At 45.3% G+C, this 23,109-nt stretch overlaps 1 protein-coding gene across 1 annotated transcript in view; it reads left to right on the top strand.

The window, feature by feature from the left end:
* The window catches only part of LOC136677420 (piezo-type mechanosensitive ion channel component 1-like), a 54,865-nt gene that overhangs the window by 15,028 nt on the left and 16,728 nt on the right, over positions 1-23,109 (top strand). Inside the window, exons 4-34 of the mRNA XM_066654938.1 lie at positions 1,772-1,940; positions 2,056-2,157; positions 2,298-2,394; positions 4,449-4,555; positions 4,904-5,164; positions 5,342-5,447; positions 5,923-6,104; positions 6,776-6,924; positions 7,262-7,420; positions 8,222-8,328; positions 8,438-8,601; positions 9,073-9,249; positions 9,790-9,915; positions 13,411-13,611; positions 13,756-13,960; positions 14,114-14,218; positions 14,350-14,506; positions 14,869-15,112; positions 15,933-16,029; positions 16,818-16,983; positions 17,169-17,258; positions 17,413-17,489; positions 17,730-17,822; positions 18,551-18,651; positions 18,975-19,089; positions 19,256-19,369; positions 19,624-19,799; positions 20,372-20,487; positions 20,641-20,802; positions 22,128-22,386; positions 22,914-23,102. Coding sequence (XP_066511035.1) covers positions 1,772-1,940; positions 2,056-2,157; positions 2,298-2,394; positions 4,449-4,555; positions 4,904-5,164; positions 5,342-5,447; positions 5,923-6,104; positions 6,776-6,924; positions 7,262-7,420; positions 8,222-8,328; positions 8,438-8,601; positions 9,073-9,249; positions 9,790-9,915; positions 13,411-13,611; positions 13,756-13,960; positions 14,114-14,218; positions 14,350-14,506; positions 14,869-15,112; positions 15,933-16,029; positions 16,818-16,983; positions 17,169-17,258; positions 17,413-17,489; positions 17,730-17,822; positions 18,551-18,651; positions 18,975-19,089; positions 19,256-19,369; positions 19,624-19,799; positions 20,372-20,487; positions 20,641-20,802; positions 22,128-22,386; positions 22,914-23,102 — 4,573 coding nt within the window. The remainder of the gene's footprint in view (positions 1-1,771; positions 1,941-2,055; positions 2,158-2,297; positions 2,395-4,448; positions 4,556-4,903; positions 5,165-5,341; positions 5,448-5,922; positions 6,105-6,775; positions 6,925-7,261; positions 7,421-8,221; positions 8,329-8,437; positions 8,602-9,072; positions 9,250-9,789; positions 9,916-13,410; positions 13,612-13,755; positions 13,961-14,113; positions 14,219-14,349; positions 14,507-14,868; positions 15,113-15,932; positions 16,030-16,817; positions 16,984-17,168; positions 17,259-17,412; positions 17,490-17,729; positions 17,823-18,550; positions 18,652-18,974; positions 19,090-19,255; positions 19,370-19,623; positions 19,800-20,371; positions 20,488-20,640; positions 20,803-22,127; positions 22,387-22,913; positions 23,103-23,109) is intronic.

Here is a 23,109-nt window from a genome sequence, read left to right as displayed (position 1 = left end):
TAAGAATGAGAGAACGAATATATATTAGCATTGCTTTTGTAGCGACAGTGTCCCACCTGCTGAAGTGGTCCCACCTAATATCATCTAATCTCCTCTCGGTATAATGCCAGATTATTTAAAATCAGAGTTTATGATAGAGCGAAGGAGGTACTGTCTCTGTCACAGCTCCGGGTGACTGTCTGTGAGGAGTGTGGTGTGTTCTCCCTGTGTCAGTGTGGGTTTCCTCCGGGTGCTCCGGTTTCCTCCCACAGTTTAAAAACACACGTTGGTAGGTGGATTGGCGACTCAAAAGTGTCCGTAGGTGTGAGTGTGTGTGTGTGCGTGGGTTTCCTCCCAGTGACTGTCTGTGAGGAGTGTGGTGTGTTCTCCCTGTGTCTGTGTGGGTTTCCTCCGGGTGACTGTCTGTGAGGAGTGTGGTGTGTTCTCTCTGTGTCTGCGTGGGTTTCCTCCGGGTGACTCTCTGTGAGGAGTGTGGTGTGTTCTCCCTGTGTCTGCGTGGGTTTTCTCCGGGTGACTGTCTGTGAGGAGTGTGGTGTGTTCTCCCTGTGTCTGTGTGGGTTTCCTCCGGGTGACTGTCTGTGAGGAGTGTGGTGTGTTCTCCCTGTGTCTGTGTGGGTTTCCTCCGGGTGAATGTCTGTGAGGAGTGTGGTGTGTTCTCCCTGTGTCTGCGTGGGTTTTCTCCGGGTGCTCCGGTTTCCTCCCACAGTCCAAAAACACACACTGGTAGGTGGATTGGCGACTCAAGTGTCTATAGGTGTGAGTGTGTGTGTGTTGCCCTGTGAAGGACTGGCGCCCCCTCCAGGGTGTGTTCCCACCTTGCACCCAGTGATTCCAGGTAGGCTCTGGACCCACCATGACCCTGAGTTGGATAAGGGTTAGAGACAATGAATGACTGAATGATACAATGACAAAATCTGTGATGCCAGGTGAAGGGCAATCCACCACATCATCAGATTAGTTATTACAGTGGTGTTACTTAATAAAAAGATTTCAAAACCAGTGACAGAATATCACTGCACTTCCAAGGTCTGAAATGTAAAAAGTGTGACTTGTTGGCAATGAGACCTGTGGTTGGTGTGCTCAGGAACCTTGTATTTCTGTTGCGTTAGTGAAGCACTGAGGCAGTAGGAGTTGTGTAGATTAGGGAACTTATCTTGACCTGTGTGCATTTCTGCTGGCTGCCAGGGCACTGTGCATATCTGGCAACCTGGCATAAACCTGAGAACTAGATACATCTGGAGGATATCTCTCTCCCTCTCTCTCTCTCTCTCTCTCTCTCACACACTCACACTCACACACACACACACACACACACACACACACACACACACACAGTAACCGCCGGTGTTTATTGCTTAGTCAGGTTGCCAGTTGTGTGCATTCCTCTCATCCCACAAATCTCTCTTGACCTTTGCTCTGTCATGGAGATGATGATAGATGGTGGTTGCACTGTTGTAAATTGACCTGCCAAGTTGCAAGGGTATACACACACACACACACACACACACTCTCAAGTCAAAACTAACTAGTTGAGCTGACATGATCTCCAAACAAGAAGGGGACAACCTTGAAAAGTTCTGGGCTAAATGTGTGTGAGAATATCAGCTTAATAACATGGTGGGGACTAGACTGAGTGTTTGAGCATGGTACATTAAATCTAATTAAAGCACTTCATTTAAAAATACATCATGTAAAAAAAGAAATGCGTTGTGTCTTGGTCGATTTGTACATTTACTATCAATAATATTTAATAATTATTTTCTCCCTCCAGACTCTTTGGTCTCAAGGATGTAATCACACCTTCAAACTGTTCCTCTTTCGATGCCCTCATCATCAACACGAGTCACGATTGGCCGGTTTACGTCAACCCCGGAATCCTGCTGCTCCTCTACGTCACCGTGGCCATCGTCCTGAAGATCAACAGCCACAATTACACTGAGGTCATCCTCTAAACTGTGTTTGTTTCAGTGTCTTTACGGTGACAGTAAACACCTGCCACGGCCCAGGACTGAAGTTTGAGGTTGGTAATTATTACCGTTTTCATTGGTTTTACAGACGATTGTGGGCGAGGCCAGGGTGACAGGGAGTGGAGACGGAGAGGAAGTGGAGCTAAAACAGTGGGCCGCAGGCCGAAAAAGCCCTCACGATGACACTAAGGTGGGTCTAAAGACCTGTATGCGCTCGATATTGACAGTTTTTTATTGAGCTGGCTGCAGCTTTAAAGGTATAAAGGAGAATTATTTGGATTCATGCTGTGTTTCTATCTTGGTTTTTAATCGTGGTGTTGGTTTTTACAGCAAATGCTGCTGGCCACAGGTGAAAGTCCTGGGCAGGAATCAGACCCATCCAACACTAAAGAGAACGTTACAAACGGTTCTAGTCAGCACGACCTGGGTAAGAGGACCTCTATAAATCTACAGCACAGTGCCGTGGAGGATACTGTATAGAAACAGAAGTAATGCTGCTGGTAAAAGAATGTATTTCGATCGTTAGTGCTGTAGGTGATATTTTATCATCATCACGGTTAATTGAAAATGTCTCACCTTGCCTTGATATATGCAGTATTAGTGATTCTGTTATATTAAATATATGATTTTGTTGAAGGATTTATTGGCTGCAACAACAGTGGCTTCAATTACTATTTTGTAATAAAAATAATAATAACAAGAGACTTTTTATAGCACCTTTCATATACATCAAGGATGGCTTTGAGAATCATTGGATGCAAGGCAGGAACACACACTGGAGAGGGCGCCAATCCTTTGCAGGGTGACACACACACATTATGTACACTCGGTGGTAGTCGCCAATCCACCTACCAACGTGTGTTTTTGGACTGTGGGAGGAAACCCACGCAGACACAGAGAGAACACACCACACTCCTCACAGACAGTCACCCGGAGGAAAACCACGCAGACACAGAGAGAACACACCACACTCCTCACAGACAGTCACCCGGAGGAAACCCACGCAGACACAGGGAGAACACACCACACTCCTCACAGACAGTCTCCCGGAGCAAACCCACACAGACACAGGGAGAACACACCACACTCCTCACAGACAGTCACCCGGTGGAAACCCACGCAGACACAGGGAGAACACACCACACTCCTCACAGACAGTCACCCGGTGGAAACCCACGCAGACACAGGGAGAACACACCACACTCCTCACAGACAGTCACCCAGAGGAAACCCACACAGACACAGGGAGAACACACCACACTCCTCACAGACAGTCACCCGGAGGAAACCCACGCAGACACAGAAAGAACACACCACACTCCTCACAGACAGTCACCCGGTGGAAACCCACGCAGACACAGAGAGAACACACCACACTCCTCACAGACAGTCACCCGGAGGAAACCCACGCAGACACAGAAAGAACACACCACACTCCTCACAGACAGTCACCTGGAGGAAACCCACGCAGACACAGGGAGAACACACCACACTCCTCACAGACAGTCACCCGGTGGAAACCCACGCAGACACAGAGAGAACACACCACACTCCTCACAGACAGTCACCCGGAGGAAACCCACGCAGACACAGAAAGAACACACCACACTCCTCACAGACAGTCACCTGGAGGAAACCCACGCAGACACAGGGAGAACACACCACACTCCTCACAGACAGTCACCCGGTGGAAACCCACGCAGACACAGAGAGAACACACCACACTCCTCACAGACAGTCACCCGGAGGAAATCCACACAGACACAGGGAGAACACACCACACTCCTCACAGACAGTCACCCGGAGGAAACCCACGCAGACACAGGGAGAACACACCACACTCTTCACAGACAGTCACCCAGAGAAAACCCACACAGACACAGGGAGAACACACCACACTCCTCACAGACAGTCACCCGGTGGAAACCCACGCAGACACAGAGAGAACACACCACACTCCTCACAGACAGTCACCCGGAGGAAACCCACGCAGACACAGAAAGAACACACCACACTCCTCACAGACAGTCACCCGGAGGAAACCCACACAGACACAGGGAGAACACACCACACTCCTCACAGACAGTCACCCGGAGGAAACCCACGCAGACACAGGGAGAACACACCACACTCCTCACAGACAGTCACCCAGAGAAAACCCACACAGACACAGGGAGAACACACCACACTCCTCACAGACAGTCACCTGGAGCGGGACTCAAACCCACAACCTCCAGGTCCCTGGAGCTGTGACAGAGACACTACCTGCTGCTCCACGGTGCCGCCCCAATAATAAAACAGACCACTCAAATTAAGAAGGATATGAACTGCAAAAACAAAAACAAATAAAAATCAGAAAAAAGAGCCATCTAGATAATAAGCTATAAACTATAGAGCATTTAGGAGCATTTGCTATCCAGAATTTTAAACGTGTTTACGTGTGTGTGTGTGTGTGTGTGTGTGTGTGTGTGTGTTTTTCAGGGTTTAGCGGCGAGACCCTGGAGCAGCAGGATGAAGACAGCCCTCTGCGTTTAGTCAGCAGGATGATCATGCAGCAAAGTTACAACTGTGCCCTCATTGCTATGATGGTATCAGCAACTTTACATTTATATCTAAGGCATTTGGAGGACACTGTCACACCCCGTGGTTAATTGATATGGTTTGGTGCTACTGTCCAAGCCGAGGACTGAACCCTAGTCTGCTGTTTGGAGAACAGCGGCCGTTACCCAGTATTCTTACTTATAAAATAACACTTTTGACCTAAGGTGTCCAAATCTTAAGGGGCTCAGTTTATTGTGGATAGTTTTCATACCATTTCTTTCTACAAAGCTTGACTGGACAAACATCAAACACACACACACACACAGCTCCAGCAGTATTTATCCAGGTATTTCACAGAGCTCCTCCCTAAACGTCGATGTGCCTGTTCTCTGCAGGTGTGGAGTATAATGTACCACAGCTGGCTGACCTTCGTGCTGCTGTTGTGGGCGTGTGTGATCTGGATGCTGCGAGCTCGGCGCAAGTTTGCCATGCTCTGCTCTCCGTTTCTGCTGCTCTATGGCCTGGGCCTCTGCTGCCTGCAGTACGTCTGGGCCATGGACCTGGAGCAGGAGCTGCCCAAACACGTCGGCTCCATGAGCCTCAGGCAGATGGGCCTCGACCGAGCACCTTACCCCTGCCTCCGTCTCGGAGCTATGGTGAGTTTAGCATCACACAGGCCCAGTGATGTAGCACATGGATAACTACTATAACTACTTTACACACAAAATAGACAAGCAGCTCCACATGCTACAAAACCCTTAAATAACTTATGTATCCTGTGCTGTATAAAGTGAATGTGACACAGGTGTTTCTCTCCTCTTTCTGATGCTCAGCTGCTGTTCACACTGACATTCTGGCTGCTTCTACGACATTCTGTGAAGGATATTTTCTGCAGGAAGAAGCAGCAGACCGCTCCTTTGCAGGAGGTCACCACCGGAGGTCAGAGTCTCTCTTATAGCTATATATCTTTGTTTTATTTGTTACATTACGGAACAGCATTGTATTTTACCAAACGTGACACACACAAGGTTTTCATCTTAGTGAGTGACACCTATAACACGTAACACACTGCAGGGGATAAATGCAGAATAAAGCCTCCAGGGGGCCCAGATATCAGTTTGAGACTGAGAGGAGATGGTGGGCAGTGAGTAAGGAGTGGGGGCGTTGAGTCTGGGATTCGTATCAGGATTTGGAAAGTGATCCAGCTGTCAGTGTGTGGCTCTTCTCTGCGGGGCTCTCGAGCTTATATGACAGTGTGGGCTATTTTGAATCCTTCACATTCCTCCTGATGTGAAGTGATATGTTCAAGGGGTCAAGAGAGTTGTTTGCACTTTGTTTGAATGTATTCATTGGTCAGTATTGGGTTTAATCGGAATAATGCTCCACTTTTTACACCCGTTTTTGTTTTGTTCAGAGAGTGCGGGTCAAGACGACTCTCTTCTGAAGCTGCTCGGCCGTGTGGTGATGAGTCTTTATGCGAAGTACTGGATCTACGTGTGTGGAGGCATGTTCATCATGGTCAGCTTCGATGGGAAGCTTGTGGGATACAAGATCGTCTACATGCTGCTGTTTCTGCTGTGTATGTGCGTCTACCAGGTAAACACAGACCACCAGGCTCTCTGAAGTACAACAGGCCCATACTCCTACCACAGCAATGCACTAAGGCCTGCTTCACCGCTCCATAAATCAGGATTTCTCCATAAAGCTCAACTCAGTCATTTATTATAGTCAATTTACATTAAGAAACAGACACTACACTGACACCTAGCAGAGAACATGAAGTACTGCTCCCCCCCCCAAACGTGCCATTTGTGCAACAGGAAATGTCCTGCCCCCTTTTCTGAGTCTCTCCAATCACAACGGTGAATCCGAGTTTATCCGAGAGCGCAAAGATGAGGTTTAACCGACCAAATCAGACACAAAAATCAGCACTGAGAAACACAAGCCCTGACTAAAAACTGAGAAAACGACAACGGAGAAGAAAGAGAACAGAGCGAAAACGGCTAAAAGCCAGGCTCATTATCATTTAAAGGAACAGGCGCTGAAACTGACCGCTCTGAGCGAGGCTATTTAGACTTGGAGGAATCTGCTGGTATTATGACCTCATCGTATGTCACTTTTAAAACATGTGCCAAACTGAGAAAACCTGCTTTGAAAAAGCCCTGTTAAGTGTTTAGAAATGGACGATGTATTGAATCATATATTCATTGATATTAGTCATTTAGGAGTGTGTGTGATTCAGTGTGTTGTTCTCTATCTGATTGTAGGTGTGTTACACTCTGTGGAGGAGGCTCCTGAAGCTGTTCTGGTGGTTGGTGGTGGCCTACACCATGTTGGTGCTCATCACTATCTACACTTTCCAGTTTGAGGACTTCCCGGGATACTGGAAGAATTTCACCGGCTTCACGGAGGACCAGTACGTCCTTCATTACACCTTCACAGTAGAGCCTTAGTTAATGAAGACATTTGGTTTAATAGTTGGATAGTGATCCTCATCTCTCTCTCTGTCTCTCTCTCTCTGTCTGTCTCTGTGTCTCTCTCTCTCTGTCTCTCTCTCTCTGTCTGTCTCTGTGTCTCTCTCTCACTGTCCCTCTCTCTCTCCCTCTCTCTCTCTCTCTCTCTCACACACTGTTTCTCTCTCTCACACACACACACTGTCTCTGTCTCTCTCTCTCTCTCTCTCTCACACTGTCCCTCTCTCTCTCTCTCACACACACACTGTCTCTCTCCCTCTCTCTGTTTCTGTTTTCCAGGCTGGCCGACATTGGCCTGGAGACGTTTAAACTTCCGGAGCTCTTCAGCAGCATCATGATCCCTGGCTTCTTCCTGCTCGCCTGCATCCTGCAGCTGCACTACTTCCACAAACCCTTCATGAAGATCACTGACCTGGAGCATGTCACACCCCTCAGCAGGCAAAGCTCTAAAGCTCTTTAAGTTCTGAAACACAAAGAACAGCAGGGCACTTACTAATGACTGCAGAAGCTGTGTTGCTGTTGGTAGTCTGTAAGACCTGATCATAGTCAACACTGAGAGCTACACGCTCAACTGACTTTGACTTATTCTAGCCCAGTGGCTCCCAGGCATGGGGCGGCTCCCAGGCATACTCCTGTCCTTGGTATTTTTCCGCCCTCTATAATACCTACTGCACCTGAACCAGGGTTTGCAAGGCACTGATCTAGTTTGCTTTCTTTAGCAAACACAACATAACTTCGACAGAACTCCTGTAAATTGTGTTGCATTGTGAGCTTGAGGGTTCTTTATGCCGTCTCCATGAGACACTGATATTTCAGCAGTCTTTAAAGCCATAAGCAGATTTGGGTCAGTATTTGGATGGGAGACCTCCAATGACTCAATGGCTCAATGTACCACAGCTTATCAGCGCCATCTTCAATTGGCTTAATGCCTTCCCTCTCATATCCTCTCTGTACATAAGAGCTAGAGAGTGTACAGGTGCGGATTGGCTGCAGTCGCATCGTGTGTGTTGATGCTGCCCATTGGTGGATGTTCAGGTGACTCCCTAATGTCCTTTGGGTTCTAGAAGAGTGCTGCACGAGTTGAACTAATATTCATTCATACATCAGCATGATGGAAGATCAATGTTTGTTGGGTGTTGGTTGTGTGATTTGAGTCTCACTTTCCATGCTTCAGCTGGTAAATATTTGCTTCAGTATTTAACCCACTCCTGTACGTGTTTGTTTTCTTCATTCGTGCAGAAAGCGCTGTGCCCCGAAGCCAGAAGTGCTCCAGAGCTCAGAGGGAGGAGGCTTTGAGGAGGAGGACATTCACACGGAGCTCGGAGACGATGAGTCTGAAGATGGAGGTGAGAGCACGGAGATGAACAAAGCTCCGATTGTGAAAACATTAAATAACTTAAAATAGAATAAAAACCTCTTCAAATAAAATCACAAGCTCCTGACCTTTCTTCTCAGTGATGGTGCCCAGTAAGTGGGGGTTGGTGATGGACAGGCTGATGGTTCTGTTCCGGAAGTTTTCTGATATCCTCACCTTAGTCCAGGCTTTTCTCTGGAGGATCCTGGAGCTCCACATCCTCAAGATAGTCGCCTTCTTTGTCGTCTGGGTGTCACTGCTGGAGGTGTGACCAAATAAATGCTGTGGTGATATCACTGTATCTGCAGCTTATTGCTTTCAAAACACAGAGGCAAATTACAACACAGTGAACTACACCATGAATGCATGTTTTTTCACCAAGTAAAATGGATTAATTAGAGTTTACAAACAGTATTCTGTGGTTACCAAGTTACATTGTGGTCCAATGTAATCCTGTGTATGGCATCATGGTTTTTATTAATTTCACACATCAATTATCAATTTATTTATTTTTGAATGTGGCCCAGACAATTAATCATTTATATTTTTTAATCATATGTCATTTTTCTAAGCACTCTTTGATGTTTTCTGATGGTTATAATGCATGTTGGTTCTCTGCTGGGAAAATGAGACAGCTGTTGTGCATCTGCAGTGTTTGTGATGTGTAAGTAATGAGGTGTTAATGTGTAAATGTGTCTCCTGCCCTCTCTCTCTCTCTCTCTCTCTCTCTATCCAGCCATCTGTGATGAACCTTCTGCTGGTGGTTCTGTGGTCTTTCGCCATGCCGTACACTCGCTTCAGACCCATGGCCTCGTGTCTGTCCACTGTCTGGGTCTGCGTCATCATCGTCTGCAAAATGCTCTACCAGCTCAGGATTGTTAAACCCAGTGAATACTCCAACAACTGCACTGTGGTGAGAGAGCAGATATATATACACACACACACACCATCACAGGTGCACACACATGTACAGCTCTGTCTGTGAGAAGTCAGTTCTCCGTCTCACTGCTGCCCGCTGGGAGGATAATCCTCGCTCTAATTACCCAGCCACTCTCCTGCTCATGTTTTTGTTGACGTGTTTGGTCTGAAACTTTACGGCTGTTGAGTGAAGGCGGTGAACAGTGCGGTGTTTGGTGTTTGTCTCTGAGGTGATTAGCGAGACTTTATGAGATCTCATTACTGCCACATTAGCACAGACCTCACTAGCTTCCTTCCCCAGTTAAAGCTGGAGAAAACAACTTTGCAAACAACTAGTGCTGCATAGTTTATGCATTTCCCCTCTTTATCATCAGCAACAGCCTTTTCGGGGGAGGATTTACACTAGACTGTTACACTAGAACACTGCTGTGAGGATTTGATTGCATTAAATTGCTTTTTGGGTGCAGTATCGTGGTTTTACAGATAAATAAAGGTGCCTAAAATGTCTTTTCTCTCTTTGTTCTCTGTCTTCTAGCCTTTTCTCAATGATACCAGTCTAGAGAGCGAGGAGATCCTGAACTCCACGCTATACAGCGGTCCCGTGGATCCCGCTAACTGGTTCGGCTTCAGAAAGGATGCCACAGCCTTAGGCTACAGTAAGGTGAGATCCCACTCATTTTTTACTTTCTCGTCTCATTGAGAATGTGTTGATTTTTCAAAATCACTTTATCAGCAAAGTTCACCTTCGTGTGCCAAGAAGTATGGAGTCAAAAAGGTAAAGCGGTTCACTGGAAAGAACCAAGGTTCCAAGAATCAGGAACGGAACTGGTTCAAGAACCGGAGTTCATTTGGTGGAAAAGCTCTATGGTTGACAGAAACAAATCAATGATTCAATGCTCTGATTGGTTAAACAAACCTCATGATGTGATTGGTCCAGCTAAAGCTTTCCTATTGGTCCATCAATTGGCCGTCAAAACAGGGTCTTAAATTCGCAAACTGCAAAAAGAGATTCACACATGCAACAGTGTGGATTTTTTCCACCTCATTCAAAAACTCCCACTGTCACATATGGAACCTTAAAAAGGTTTGCTCTTGCACATTTTAAAATTTAAATTTTTGCAAATTTGTGCATTCCGATACATTTGTGGATTTTAGTTTTACGTGTATGTAGTTGCTCAAATGCAGTTACTAATGTTGTTTTGCGTGTATGTAGTTGCTCAAACGCAGTTACAAATTTCGTTTTTGCGTGTATGTAGTTGCTCAAACGCAGTTACAAATTCCGTGTTACGTGTATGTAGTTGCTCAAACGCAGCTACAAATGTGTTCCACGTGTATGTAGTTGCTCAAACGCAGTTACAAATTTCGTTTTACGTGTATGTAGTTGCTCAAACGCAGTTACAAATTCCGTGTTACGTGTATGTAGTTGCTCAAACGCAGCTACAAATGTGTTCCACGTGTATGTAGTTGCTCAAACACAGTTACAGATTTTGTTTTACGTGTATGTAGTTGCTCAAACGCAGCTACAAATGTGTTCCACGTGTATGTAGTTGCTCAAACGCAGTTACAAATTTCGTTTTACGTGTATGTAGTTGCTCAAACGCAGTTACAAATTCCGTGTTACGTGTATGTAGTTGCTCAAACGCAGCTACAAATGTGTTCCACGTGTATGTAGTTGCTCAAACACAGTTACAGATTTTGTTTTACGTGTATGTAGTTGCTCAAACGCAGCTACAAATTCCGTGTTACGTGTATGTAGTTGCTCAAACGCAGCTACAAATGTGTTCCACGTGTATGTAGTTGCTCAAACACAGTTACAGATTTTGTTTTACGTGTATGTAGTTGCTCAAACGCAGTTACAAATTCCGTGTTACGTGTATGTAGTTGCTCAAACGCAGCTACAAATGTGTTCCACGTGTATGTAGTTGCTCAAACAGTTACAGATTTTGTTTTACGTGTATGTAGTTGCTCAAACGCAGCTACAAATGTGTTCCACGTGTATGTAGTTGCTCAAACGCAGTTACAAATTTCGTTTTACGTGTATGTAGTTGCTCAAACGCAGCTACAAATGTGTTCCACGTGTATGTAGTTGCTCAAACTCAGTTACAAATTTTGTTTTATGTGTATGTAGTTGCTCAAACGCAGTTACAAATTTCGTTTTACGTGTATGTAGTTGCTCAAACGCAGTTACAAATTTCATTTTATGTGTATGTAGTTGCTCAAATGCAGTTACAAATTTAGTTTTACGTGTATGTAGTTGCTCAAACGCAGTTACAGATTTAGTTTTACGTGTATGTAGTTGCTCAAACGCAGTTACAGATTTAGTTTTACGTGTATGTAGTTGCTCAAACGCAGTTACAAATTTAGTTTTACGTGTATGTAGTTACTCATACAGTTACAAATTTCGTTTTACGTGTATGTAGTTGCTCAAACGCAGTTACAGATTTAGTTTTACGTGTATGTAGTTGCTCAAACGCAGTTACAGATTTAGTTTTACGTGTATGTAGTTGCTCAAACGCAGTTACAAATTTAGTTTCACGTGTATGTAGTTGCTCAAAAGCAGTTACAGATTTAGTTTTACATGTATGTAGTTGCTCAAACGCAGTTACAGATTTAGTTTTACGTGTATGTAGTTGCTCAAACGCAGTTACAGATTTAGTTTTACGTGTATGTAGTTGCTCAAACGCAGTTACAGATTTAGTTTTACGTGTATGTAGTTGCTCAAACGCAGTTACAGATTTCGTTTTACGTGTATGTAGTTGCTCAAACGCAGTTACAAATTTTGTTTTACGTGTATGTAGTTGCTTAAACGCAGTTACAAATTTAGTTTCACGTGTATGTAGTTGCTCAAACGCAGTTACAGATTTAGTTTTACATGTATGTAGTTGCTCAAACGCAGCTACAAATGTAGTTTTACGTGTATGTAGTTGCTCAAACGCAGTTACAGATTTAGTTTTACGTGTATGTAGTTACTCATACAGTTACAAATTTCGTTTTACGTGTATGTAGTTGCTCAAAAGCAATTACAGATTTCTTTTTACATTTACATTTACATTTATGCATTTGGCAGACGCTTTTATCCAAAGCGACTTACAAAAGAGGATCTAACATTCGAACTACAGCACAAATTATACAAAATACCTTACATTAAGTGCAATATGCCAGGAAGTAATAAGTGCATTAAAGAAAGACATTCAGTGCAAAAGATACTGGGTTTTCAATGATTTCTTGAATGCGGAGAGGGTTTCTGTTGCTCTGATAGTGCTTGGAAGCTCGTTCCACCAGCATGGTACCAGAGATGAGAATAGCCTCGACTGACCTGTACGGGGGGTTGGTCGTGTTAGTAGGCGCTCCTTTGAGGAACGGAGAGGGCGGGCGCTAACGTATGGTTTTAAGAGTCTATTGAGGTAGATGGGAGCAGAACCAGTGAATACTCTGAAGGCCATCATTAGTGATTTGAATTTGATGCGAGCAGCTAAGGGTAGCCAATGCAGCTCAACTAATAGGGGCGTGACGTGCTCTTTTTGGTTGGTTGAAGACCAGGCGTGCTGCCGCATTCTGGATCATCTGTAGTGGTCTCACAGCACAGGCCGGAAGACCTGTCAGGAGGGCGTTGCAATAGTCTAGACGGGAGATTACTAACGTCTGAACGAGGAGCTGTGTTGTATGTTGAGTTAGGTATGGTCTAATCTTCCTTATGTTGAAGGACGTTGTATGTTGAGTTAGGTATGGCCTAATCTTCCTTATGTTGAAGGACGTTGTATGTTGAGTTAGGTATGGCCTAATCTTCCTTATGTTGAAGGACTTTTTACGTGTATGTAGTTGCTCAAACGCAGTTACAAATTTCGTTTTATGTGTATGTAGTTGCTCAAACGCAATTACAGATTTCTTTTTACGTGTATGTAGTTGCTCAAACGCAGTTACAAATTTTGTTTTACGTGTATGTAGTTGCTCAAACGCAGTTACAAAGTCCGTTACATTTGTGAGTATTGTTACAAACTCAAAATCTTTTTGACCCTTTTTTGACTCCATAAAGGAGTATCTTTAGGGATTTGGTACAAATAAATGAAGCAGATACATAATCACAAATATACATCCCCTCTGGCCGATGTTTGGAATTGAGTATGTTCTCTCTTCTCTCCTCCTCTCCTCCTATTAGAATCATCTGCTGGTTCTGCTGCTGCTGGTGTTCGAGGCGACAGTATATCGGCACCAGATTCATCACTACAGACAGCTCCAGCGCTCACCTCCCAACATCCCTGCAATCTTCCCCCAGGCCACGAGGGACAAACTGGACCAGGGACTGTTGCCCTGCATCAAATACTTGCTCAACTATAGTTTCTACAAATTTGGCCTTGAGGTCAGCACCCTTTTATCTATTGTTTGATGCAGTTCCCTATTCCCAGATTTCTCGTGTCCTTTATGTAGTCTGTTCTCTATCTGAAATAAGAGTATGTTATTTCAGGGAACTGACTCTGACTCTCCGTGCTGTTCTTTGCTCCAGATCTGCTTCTTGATGACGGTGAATGCGATAGGTCAGCGTATGAATTTCTTGGTCATTATCCACGGCTGCTGGTTGGTTGCGATCATGGTGCTGCGGCGCCGGGCAGCCATCGCCAAAATCTGGTCCAAATACTGTCTGTTCCTGGTCATCTTCATGATCTACCAATATATTCTGTGCGTGGGGATCCCTCCGGCTCTCTGTATCGGTCAGTACCCATTGAGCTAAACACAATAGAGCTAAAGACACATAGAGGACCAGATCTGTACTTGTCATTTGTCCATGATCTTCATTATGCCTCTTCATTAAAGGTATTGTGTATTAGAACTGCAGGACTTACTTTAAAGGTGTGTTTGTGTAGATTATCCATGGAGATGGAAGACGTCAGTCACCATCAACTCAGCACTGATCAAGTGGATCTACCTCCCTGATTTCTACACAATCCCCAACTCCAAAAACCTCATCGGTGAGTTACAGCTAGACTGGTTTCTGTAATGTGAACGCATCAACTGTCACAGTGATCACAAAAACGTACCTGTGGAGAAACTGTATGAGTATGAAAAATCTGGACGTGTGTGTGTGTGTGTGTGTGTACAGCTGACTTCCTGCTGCTGATGTGCGCTTCTCAGCAGTGGAAAGTGTTTGAGAATGAGAAGAAGGAGGAGTGGATGGTGATGGGAGGAGAAAACAGTGATAACCCTGACCCTATGGTGGGACTCCCCTTTAACCCTGCCCCCAACTTCATTAACTGCAGGTACTACCTCCACACTCACTAAAGCATCCTCTTCGGGGCCCATCAGTAAACACAGGTCCGTCAAAGTGTCCAATTACTTTAGTATTGGTCTCTAGTTTCAGGGCATGCAGGTTGAAAAAGAACTGCTGTTCCTCTCTCTCTCCCCCTCTCTCTTCCTCTCTCTCTTTCCCTCTCTCTCTCTCTCTCTCTTTCCCTTTTCCCCCCTCTCTCTCTCTTTCCCTTTCCCTCTCTCTCTCTCTCTCTCTCTCTCCCTTTCCCTCTCTATATCTCTCTCTCTCTTTTCCTCTCCCTCTCTCTATCTCTCTCACAAACACACATTCTCTCTCTCTCTCTCTCACATCCTCATCATATCTGTATGACAGGTCGTATCTGGATATGGCAAAGATCCTTGTGTTCCGGTACATGTTCTGGTTCGTGTTGTCGGTGGTGTTTGTGACCGGTTCGACCCGGATCAGTGTTTTTGGGTTGGGTTATCTCCTCGCCTGCTTCTTCTTCCTGCTGTTTGGGACTCAGCTGCTGATCAAAACATCTCGCAGCAGACTGCTGTTGTGGGACTGTCTCATCATCTACAACGTCACTGTCATAATTTCCAAAAACATCCTGTCTGTGAGTCAAACACACACACACACACAAACACACACACACACATGCACACACGGACTGCTGTAGAGATGTACATTAAGCTGTTTAATTCATTCATTCATTTACATTTAAGTTCTGGGTTTTGGTAGACGATCTTTTCTTAGTTACTTACAGCTTGAATCATGTTATAGACGTACAGGGGTTAGACACTTCATGGCTAAATTGGAGCAGCCTGGTGGCCAATCTTCATTAACTGCACATTGCACCAGTAAGACCATGTGCATCCAATGGTTCAAACACTGTGTCCTGAAGGCGGTGCCGTGTATCAGGACGACAACGCACCAACACACACAGCGAGACTGGTGAAAGACTGGTTTGATGAACATGAAAGTGAAGTTGAACATCTCCCATGGCCTGCACAGTCACCAGATCTAAATATTATTGAGCCACTTTAGGGTGTTTTGGAGGAGCGAGTCAGGAAACGTTTTCCTCCACCAGCATCACGTAGAGACCTGGCCACTATCCTGCAAGAAGAATGGCTTCAAATCCCTCTGACCACTGTGCAGGACTTGTGTATGTCATTCCCAAGACCAACTGACGCTGTATCGGCCGCAAAAGGGGGCCCTACACCGTACTAATAAATTACTGTGGTCTAAAACCAGGTGTTTCACTTTCATTGTCCAACCCCTGTACGTGAAGATAATGTCAGGAGGCGTGCTCAAGTCCTTGTAAAGTGTGGTTCTCCTGCCCAAGCTGGGGCTTTTACTGTAGTCTTAGATATTCACAACCCGACACAGAGGTGTGTGTATGCTCATTTTTATGTGTGTTTGTGCGTGTCTGTCAGATCCTGGCCTGTGTATTTGTGAATCAGATGCAGGATCGTTTCTGCTGGGTGATCCAACTCTTCAGTCTCGTCTGCACAGTCAAAGGCTACTATGATCGTAAGTCTGCGTAAAACACATTTAAAATAAGTTGGAGTCAAACTGAAAACTGTTGACAAAAAAGCTGTTTTGCTTCACATTTTTATTCACTCAGAAAAGAAGTGATATCAGAGGAAAACGCAGAGGGTTGGCCTCAAAACCTAGTGAGCTCTCTGCGTAGACAGCTTTAAAAAAACATAATATGCACACTCCTGACATCTTAAAGATCTTAAACATGCTGCAACTAAGATCCTGCTGAGGCAGCGCGGCTGAGTCTGTTTACTGTTGTTCTCCTCCTCTGAGTGTTGGAAGAAAAGTTTATTCCAGAGAAACTCTGTTTAAAGATGATGAGTTGTACTCATATTTTTTTATTTCAGTGTCTGACCACAGTCGATTTCTCTTGTCTAGTTCTCTGTTACTCCAAAGGGAACATGATGAAAATTGTGATGATAATCACATGATCAGAATCCATGAGCTAGTCTCTGAAGTGTTTGTGAGCTGAGGGGAGTAAACACTAGTCATGTGCAGTGCAGGAACAAGGGCTGTCTAACCACATTGTCTCAGTAATCTTTGTTATATGGTGGGATGCAGAGGCTGGAGGTGGGTTTTAAGGCTGACTACTTGGACAGTTTCCCCTGTAGACAGAGGCCAGTAAGGCAGCTCACCGGGATTTGAGTAATAATTATTTACGAGGCCCCCTAAACACCAAAACGGTACAGCAATTTGCTTTTGGAGGTCTTCTTCAGATGGGGATGAGCCACACTTAATCATACTTGTGTGTGTGTGTGTGTGTGTGTGTGACTCCACAGCTTCGTCTCTCAGTGATAAGGAGTGTAGTTTGCCTGTAGAGGAGGCTGGTATTATCTGGGACAGCATCTGCTTCTTTTTTCTATTGCTGCAGAGGAGAGTCTTCCTAAGCTTTTATTTCCTTCATGTCAAGGCGGACCTACAGGCTTCAGCACGGCAGGCCTCCAGGTGAGAGCACCCCCTGCTGGACACCATCGTGGGGCAAAAACAAAGCTCAGAGCTAAAGGAAGTGGTTTCACAGCCGAAACAATGAGTGAACCACAATCTTCAAAAATTCGAGATACTGCAGATGATATTGACTGATTGCTTTTACTCTGGCCATGCTGAAAGTGTGTGTGTGTGTGTTCGCACAGGGGTTTTGAGCTCTTCAGAGCCAGCATCGTTAAGAACATGCGTTTCGCCCAGCAGGCCGAGAAAAAATCCATTCAGCAGCTGAAAAACTCGTGAGTTAATGAGTCTCTCCTCTCATTCTCGTTCTGTCCTTGTGTCTTAAAGTTTGCTTCCGATGTTTAAAGACAAACGCTTTGGAGGCTCTGTCTCACGCAGCCGGTGCAGGACAGTAACTGCATCAATCAGTACATCCTTCTGTCTCCACAGGATGAAGAGAATCCGTGATAAACAGCAGAAATATAAAGAAGGTCGAAAGGCATCTGAGAGAGGGGAGCAGGACTCGGGTACAAACACACGCTGCTCTGGGACTCGCACTGAGACACACATGTTTAGAAATAAACGAACAAAGGATGAGCTAATGTCAGATTATCTAGATCTATATGATATTTTTCTTCTGAGGTCTGTGAAGAGCTGATGCTGTGTTAATAAATTCAGCCCTATTCACTGAACAGAAATCAAGCAGATGCTAATTGCAGATGCTTATTAAACGTGGCTCCTTACCCCCGCTGTGCTGTTCTTCACAGAGTCTGAGGAAGAGAAGGAGAGAAGAGAAAAGAAGGAGAGGAAGTCCCTCAGGCAGAAAGAGTGGCACCGGCCCTGGATGGACCACGCGACTGGTACGCTAACAACACACCCTCCGTCTCTGTCTCTCTCTCCAACAGGGGCTCTCCGTCACTGTCTCCTTCACTCTCCCATTCAGTCTCTTTACAAACAAGACGAGTGTGAGACACCCAGACATTTATATTCTCAGTTGAGGACGAATTAGCTGTTGTATACCTCCCTGTGTTCCTCAGGAATACTCAGGATACTAAGGCGTGCCTCTGAGTCTTTATTAGTTTTCATTTAAAGGTAGTAATGTTCATTAAATTCACAGACACAAGTAAGCGACTGAACATCAGTGCTTTGTTTGTCTGGTAGCAGCTCTGTGCCGTGGATGTAGCAATGGTTTGCTAATTAAAAAGAATAAAAACATGGCTTTGTCATTCAAGCACTCTGTCCCAGTTTATCTGAACTCACATACGGAGAATGCTTGGTGTGGTGTGGTGGATACGCCACTGTCCTCCACACTGCAGACTGGTGTTCAATCACCAGCTCAGGCAGGAAGACCATGCTATAACTGAGCAAGCTTCCTGATAGAATACTGATTAAAACCTTAAAACTCTAGAGCACTGTGAATAAGAGAGTTTGGCGGATGATATTATCTGTTTTAGATTCCATTATTTTAGAACTGAACAGACTGTAAATAGATTGGACATTTTCACCACACCCTGAACTGCTGAGTCAGGTATTAAGGGGCTCAAGGGTGTGTTTAATGTGTGTGTGTTTGTGTGTGTATCTCTTGCAGTGTTGCATTCTGGGGATTATTACCTGTTTGAATCAGACAGTGGAGAGGAGGAGGATCTCTCGGTTGAGGAGCAGAAACATCGCAGACAAACTGCATTTCAGGTAGTGCACACGCAGACACACACACATGCTCTCTGCACACACGCACATTCACGCACACTCTCACGCACACACACACACACTCTCTCGCGCACGCACACACACACACACTCTCTCACGCACATTCACGCACACACACACTCACACACACACTCTCACACACTCACATGTTAACAGTCCAATGTTTAAAGAAAGGTGTTGAATCATTTCACTGCTTTTCTATCCTTTTAAAAATGAAATTGATTTGCTTTGCCTCTCATATTCTGTGTGTTTGTTTGTATTTGTATGATTGTGTATGCACATGCGTGCGTGTGTGTGTTCCACAGCTGGCGTACCAGGCCTGGGTGACCGGCGCTAAACAGGCTCTGAGAGAACGACAGCAGAGACAGACAGAACAAAGACTGGAGAGAGAGAGAAAACTGGCCGGCACACCAATCTCAGGTCAGACTGCTCAGACACACACACACACACACACACACACACATATATATCAACTGAATGTTTTTATGAAATATCAGGATGTGGGATCCTATATACAGTATATTACATGTAATATTAGTACTAGTAAATCTAATTAGTAAATCTAATTATGTTCCTTATGTATCAGGTGATGGGGAAAGAACTAGGGCTGTTATTGAGAAGCAAGTGACACAGGGGAAAGAAGAAGAAGTGGAGGAGGAGGAAGAGGAGGAGGTGCTTGGCGAGGAAGTGGAGGAGTCAGGTAAATAACTCCCTTGTAATAACTCTATAACCTGAATGTCCTTAGACCTGAATTATCTCCATCTGACCTGTCTGTGCCCAGCTCCCGAGCAGCTGTTATGAGGTTGGAGAGACAGCCATAGACCCTTTCAGGACAGAGACATAAGTGCACAGTTCAGAAAACCTAAAAGCTGCGTGTCCAACCTTACAGCAGGGGCTATGACAGGAGCAGGGAGTGCTTAATTGCTGTAGTCTGACTCTCTGGCACTTCCCCAGGCTCCGGCAGTGAAACAGTGCAGCGGATTCTAGACATCCTCAAGTTCCTGTGGGTTTTGTTTCTGGCCATGGTGGACGGCTTCACTCTGTGGCTCAACATGCTGACCAAACAATATGTCGACACATCCACGGTGCTGTGCGAGGAGCGATACATGCTCATCCACCACATCGGTCAGGTGAGAGAAAACACATGGCAGTAGTTATAGCTACCAGTTGGTGCAGTAGTGGCATCTACAGACGTGGACACAATAGATGGCAGAGGGCAGGGCCACAATGAGTACCAGCCAAAATGTTCCGAGATCAGATTTGAGGCTAGAAATGTGGCTTGAATCAGATAAGGTCAGTTTTCACAGTATTCGAGATAGCTCTATTATCCTGTGACGACTGGTTTGACCCCTGGGGATGCCTTAGACATGCAAGGCTGGGTGAGTAGGATGGCTCTGGACATGCATCTGTTAGCTGACATAGCAGCTCTGGGTAATTAGCAACCTCCTCCAACGGTGCTGAGCTGTCTACAGACTAGGGCTAGCAGCAGTTTTGAAAAGAGGCTGTGGTTAGCTTCAAATGTCTCAGATGAAGCATCTGAAATCAGAGAAATCAGATTTGATCTTTCTGCCTGAAGGAGATTTTCATCTGAGTTCTTCTCAGTGGTGCTTCCCAATGCTCTGAGAGAGATTCTTTTAGAAAAACTGCATCAGGAGTTCAACGGAATCGTCGGCATGAAGGTGTGTGTGTGCTCCTTCTATAGATGCCTTCCCAGGAGCCCATGGATGACCAGCTTTCCCAGGACAGTGAGAGTCCCACTCTGGAGACATGTTTAGATGAGACTGATGCTGACATCGTTAATGTCAGTGGTGCCGCAAGGTGGGTCTTATGAGTTATATAGTGTTTTTGATTGGAAAAATAGCCACAGAACTTTAAGAAATATATTTAGCTGTATGTATATGCTTCTGTACTTTGTTTTGAGCTGTTTACCATTGGTAGTAAAGCTATGTTTTTGAATGTTCCTGAGCGTAGTGCCACAGAGCTGGGGGATGTTAATGAGTTGGAGGTTGCTCAGGGCTACAGCAACACAACCCTGAGCTCTCAACACACGCTTCAGCTCGAACCAGAACCGGATCTACGAGCTTCACGACGTCAGCGGCGATCCAGAACCGCCAGCGAGCTGCTCACAGACAAGTAAATGCTGCAGATTCAACTCTCCTGTATACAGACTCTTTAAAACCATGTTATAAGGAAAATAGCAGCATTAAAAAAGCTATTCTCAGCCGACGTGGCGAACAGACTCAGTTCAGAAATGGATCACGTTCAGGAACATTCACTTCTACATTTTTCATTAAATGACTCAGTTGGCATAACTTTCAATTTCAACACTCACTCAGAAGAGGAGAAGAAAGTAAAATGCTTTCCAGTGTTTTATTTTTCAGAGTTATGGAGAATTGCAGTAACAGACTCAGAGAAGAAAAACAAACTCTGAGCTGCTAGTGAAAGAGACATTGTTTTTATGGTTTGGGGAATGTTTACAGCAAAGGTTAAGCAAACTTTTTGCACTAATTTACATACTTTAATAATAGGCATATTTTAATATTTAGACAAGATGTATTTAGTGAAAAAACGACCAGAAGTAGGAGCTGGTGTTTTCTCCGTGTCCACGTGGGTTTCCTCCGGGTGACTGTCTGTGAGGAGTGTGGTGTGTTCTCCCTGTGTCTGCGTGGGTTTCCTCCGGGTGACTGTCTGTGAGGAGTGTGGTGTGTTCTCCCTGTGTCTGCGTGGGTTTCCTCCGGGTGACTGTCTGTGAGGAGTGTGGTGTGTTCTCCCTGTGTCTGCGTGGGTTTCCTCCGGGTGACTGTCTGTGAGGAGTGTGGTGTGTTCTCCCTGTGTCTGCGTGGGTTTCCTCCGGGTGACTGTCTGTGAGGAGTGTGGTGTGTTCTCCCTGTGTCTGCTTGGGTTTCCTCCGGGTGACTGTCTGTGAGGAGTGTGGTGTGTTCTCCCTGTGTCTGCGTGGGTTTCCTCCGGGTGACTGTCTGTGAGGAGTGTGGTGTGTTCTCCCTGTGTCTGCGTGGGTTTCCTCCGGGTGACTGTCTGTGAGGAGTGTGGTGTGTTCTCCCTGTGTCTGCGTGGGTTTCCTCCGGGTGACTGTCTGTGAGGAGTGTGGTGTGTTCTCCCTGTGTCTGCGTGGGTTTCCTCTGCAACTGGTTTTCATAGCAGCAGCAATCCTAGCAAAACTTTACAAACCACAACCTAGCTAATGCTAACCTATCTAAAGCTAATTACTTGCCACAACATTCTCTGAAGCACCGTAACTTGGTTTGATTGTACATTGTCTTAATGGAGTCATGAGTCATAAGATCATCGGGATGCAGCTGTCATTACAGAGTCAGAAACACTTCTAAGCAGGTTTACTGGGCTGATTCACCATATTTGGAGTTGTTTGGAAAAAGTTTAAAAACTGCACTCCAACTTCATCCCAAATGGTCTTTTGCATGTTCTTTGTCCTGTTCCAGACCGTACCTCATTGAAGAGCTGGTGCAGAGTCGAAACTTCTACAACACTCAGAACCGTCTGCTGAAACTCCTCTTCGCTCTCTACAACGTCCTGGCCGCCCACTCGGAGCTGGTGTGTTACTTCATCATTGTCCTGAATAACGTGGTCACCGCCTCCGTCATCTCCCTGGTGCTGCCCATCCTCATCTTCCTGTGGGCCATGCTGGCTGTGCCTCGGCCCTCCAAGCGCTTCTGGATGACAGCCATTGTTTACACAGAGGTGGGGGCTCGTGGAGTCTTTTATGTGCTGCTGTAAACAGATGTGTAGATATTGGAACTGTTTATCAGCAAAGGCGTCACACTCCGAGTTCCCTCAGAGATGTAGCTGATTCATTACTGCTTCAGTTTGTACAGTCATGCATTTTTTTATGAAAATAAATACACAGATCTTCAACAGGGAACCAGCTTAATGCAGAATTTATATTTTAAATATTGGTAAACGTTTTAAACTTTGTACTCCTGTGGTGGTCCTATAGAAGTCCTGACTTCTGAAGAACGGGAGGAGGAGCAACAGATCGGTTACGGTCTGTAATTGTAGAACTACAGAGTGCTCGTATACAGTTAATGAACAGTGAGTGTAGAAATGAGAAGGAGGTTGTTGTAATGTAAGGATAAACACTTCTTAACAATATTACATTTCTGGTTTTACATCATTCGGCTTGACATGAGGTCGAATATGATTGTTCTCAGTGGGTATCATTTTCCAGAGCTCTAATATGTGTCGGACTGTTCTGCTCTCTCTTTAAGGTGATGGTTGTGGTGAAGTACTTGTTCCAGTTTGGCTTCTTCCCTTGGAACAGTGATTACGAGACCAAGCTGAACGAGAACAAGCCTTTCTTCCCTCCGCGAATCCTGGGCCTGGACAAAACAGACAACTACATCCGCTACGACCTGCTTCAGCTGCTGGTGCTGTTCTTCCACCGTTCACTGCTCCAGGTACAGC

Source organism: Hoplias malabaricus, chromosome X2 (genome assembly GCF_029633855.1).
Source record: "Hoplias malabaricus isolate fHopMal1 chromosome X2, fHopMal1.hap1, whole genome shotgun sequence".
Lineage (NCBI taxonomy): Eukaryota > Metazoa > Chordata > Actinopteri > Characiformes > Erythrinidae > Hoplias > Hoplias malabaricus.
This window is presented reverse-complemented; position numbering and strand designations above follow the sequence as displayed.